Raw genomic sequence first — 3,159 nt, 5'->3', positions numbered from 1 at the left:
TGAATGTTTTTCTCAAGATTTGCTGTATGTTAAAGATAGACTAGGGAAAGAACAGAGCGATATGAGACCTGGAAGAGTTAGTATAAGGGTTAGAATGTCTATAATAGTTACTGTTGAGGATTTAAGAAAAGGTGATTAAAGACTTAAGAAGATGAAATTGCTGCAGTATGATTGTGATAGTGTTACTGATCGGCTGACCATGGTTTTTAAGGTAGGGCAGTCTAACGGAAAGATCCCAGAAGAATGGACGAACAAAACTATTGTTCAGTAGACTAAAGGCTAAGATAAAGAAGGCAAGTGTAAGAATTTGACATTTTCTACAATTGAATATGTATAGAATTATTCTGATAAAAAATGTAAGAAATGTGACAGATGGACTGAGATGGTCGAACAAAGAGGTTTTAGAAAAAGAATAGAGCGCATGGATTATGAAAAAAGTGCATGGGAAACACCCCCCCCCCCACCCCCGGCCAAAAAAGAAATATTTCCCAGGAGATAAAATTACCCATGAAGAGCTTATGACAGAATGATTGAAAAAGAAAATATTAAAGATGATGGGTATCTATTGACACTAAAGATGAAACATTGTAGAAAACTAGTACAAGTTTTTCTGATGGGAGTGAAGCATGTGTTTAGAGAATGTAAGCAGAAAAGTGACTTGTTTCATGTGAAAAGTGGTCTGCGACGAGGGTATCTTATATCTTCGTGGATGTTTATCTTATTTATGGATGAAGCTATTTGAGAGTTAAGAGAATGAACAGTGGATGTAGGTGAGAAGTTGTAAGATAAGAACTTGAGTTTGGAATGAGCTATGGGTTAATTGTTGGTTGCATGTGGTACAGAATCTAGCAAGAGAGTTTGGAAATGATGTGCATGCATATATATACATGCATATATATATATATATATATATATATATGACCGTGTTTTCGTACGTGCATATATTAGGGCGTGTTTGTGTTATTTGTAATTTTATTTCATGAAAGTATTGATTTATTGTAATATTTTTCCTTGCATTTTGATAATATGATATCTTATTTTAAACCATTAAGTATGAAAACATAATTAAGCATAAAGTTATGGTAGAAGGATTCAATAACGTATTTTCTGTTTCTAAGCATAAAGCGTTTTACATAATTAAAGCTCTAATAAAATATAAATCTTCTTGGACTCAGTTTGAAGATATTCAGTATTATGGTGTGAATTTTGCAACCATTGGTATGGCATCAAATCTTTAAATCAACAAAGTTTAACTAAGACAGAATATATATATATATATATATATATATATATATATATATATATATATATATATATATATATATATATATATTAACAATTTGTGACGAAAAACGGGGGCTCCAAAATATATAACATATAACTGTTTATTAATGATAATATCTCCCTAATCTTCCCATTAATTTTGAGTATCAAGCCAACCCATAAAAAGTTTTTCATAGGGGAGATAGGAGAGCCTCTTACAAGCTATGCATAGCCTCAATGATTAGCATAAAACCACAAATTGCGGGACAGAGAAAGATGACCAGAAGAAACAGAACACAGTATTCTGTCTTTATTTTGTCTCTTCGCTGATTTTGCCAGTTAATTATTTTTCAGCCTACTTATGGTGATATTCATACAAGCTATATATAATACTCCTAATTTCTGGATTCTCTCAACCTCGTGATCAGAGACTACAGGGGGAATCAACTAAAAGATAATAGCTTCTGGACGACCATGGAATCGAACCCGGGCCCAAGGAACTGAGGTTCCAGCGACATGCCATCTAGCCACACGTCTAAATGTGCAGAATTTATCATTGTAGTGATATATAACTTTTAAGGAATAATCTGAATATATTCAGCGCAAAACATCGCTTAATTACATTTGTGTTGAAATTTTCCCTAATAATTACAACTCATAAAGCAAGCTAAAGCACAAAAGGTTAAAGAGGATTACAGAATTCAAACCACTTACCTTGCATCTTCTGCTCGGGTAAAGAGTACGACAGCTTTCGCCGTGGGCTTCTTCAGAAGATTTTTGACGGCGGTGTCAAAAATTTCATGGTCAGCATTATGTGGAATTTTTTCAGACACGGCAATGCACATGTTACGAGCAATGGCCAAGTTCCGAATGACTTCTATACCAAATTCACCATAGGAGCCCTCTGAATGGATGGTGGACACGTAAGACCAATTAAAGAGCTGCATGACGTCCATCATTGCCATGGCTTGGAATGTGTCTGGAGGGACAGTTCGGGCGAAAAACTCATACCGGTCTTTGTCAGAGAGAGCCTTCGCAGTTGAGGCTGGACTTATTTGTGGAATGTGAAATAATCTGAACAGGTTGGCAACCTGTAGACTGACGGAACTATATGAGCCACCCACGACGCCACGGACAGGCTTTGCCCGGTATTTGACCCTTGGGGCCTGTCCATCTGAGCACTCTAGTCCTGATGTATCTAGGGCATCTAAGGACACTCTTATAAACTCCAGGGATTGATTAAGAGCATAGGTGTCTCTGGAACACGTGTCCAAAATGTGGACTCCCAAGGAGATGTTTGGAAGGAGCTCTGGATCTCTGTTGATGAGATCAACAGCATACAACATTGCCTCTAGTCTCTGTAGCCCTCTGTCGTAAACTGCTGAAGAACATGGCGTTTTATCCCCCTTCTCGTGGACGGGAAATAGGCCTCCCAAGATTAGGTCCCCTTCTAATTGCACGCCGCCTGCCATGACCTCTGATCTGATCTGACCCAAGATTGATAACACAGATGTCAGCCATGATATCCACACCCAGACCAGAGCTGTTGACCTGAGACCACTGCCTCCCATCATTTCATCCAGTGAGACAACCTCTTCTCTGTTGTTCGATGCCTTTCCGGATGAGAGGGGGACCTGTAATAAGAATAGATCAAAATAGATTAATAGTCATACAATTAAAATGAAAATTCTCTTAAACAATATAATTTCTCAAGACTATTCATATCTCATAAGTAAAATGGGAATTTTCAAGAAATTTACTCTAAACAGATAGAATAAAAACATTGAGCCACATAATTAGAATGGCTAATCTTATCTTTAATCGAGTCTCTTTTCTTATTCATATAACCTTTCATCCTAAAATACATGATCCTCTAATATAACTGTAATGTAAAAA

At 36.6% G+C, this 3,159-nt stretch overlaps 1 protein-coding gene across 1 annotated transcript in view; it reads right to left on the bottom strand.

Annotated features, from left to right (window-relative positions):
• mGluR (metabotropic Glutamate Receptor) overlaps positions 1-2,890 on the bottom strand; it is a 492,277-nt gene extending 489,387 nt beyond the window's left edge. The window contains exon 1 of the mRNA XM_068372165.1: positions 1,978-2,890. Coding sequence (XP_068228266.1) covers positions 1,978-2,837 — 860 coding nt within the window. The 5' untranslated portion in view covers positions 2,838-2,890. The remainder of the gene's footprint in view (positions 1-1,977) is intronic.
• Positions 2,891-3,159: the final 269 nt, after the last annotated feature.

This window comes from Palaemon carinicauda, chromosome 4 (assembly GCF_036898095.1).
Source record: "Palaemon carinicauda isolate YSFRI2023 chromosome 4, ASM3689809v2, whole genome shotgun sequence".
Taxonomy (NCBI): Eukaryota; Metazoa; Arthropoda; class Malacostraca; order Decapoda; family Palaemonidae; genus Palaemon; species Palaemon carinicauda.
This window is presented reverse-complemented; position numbering and strand designations above follow the sequence as displayed.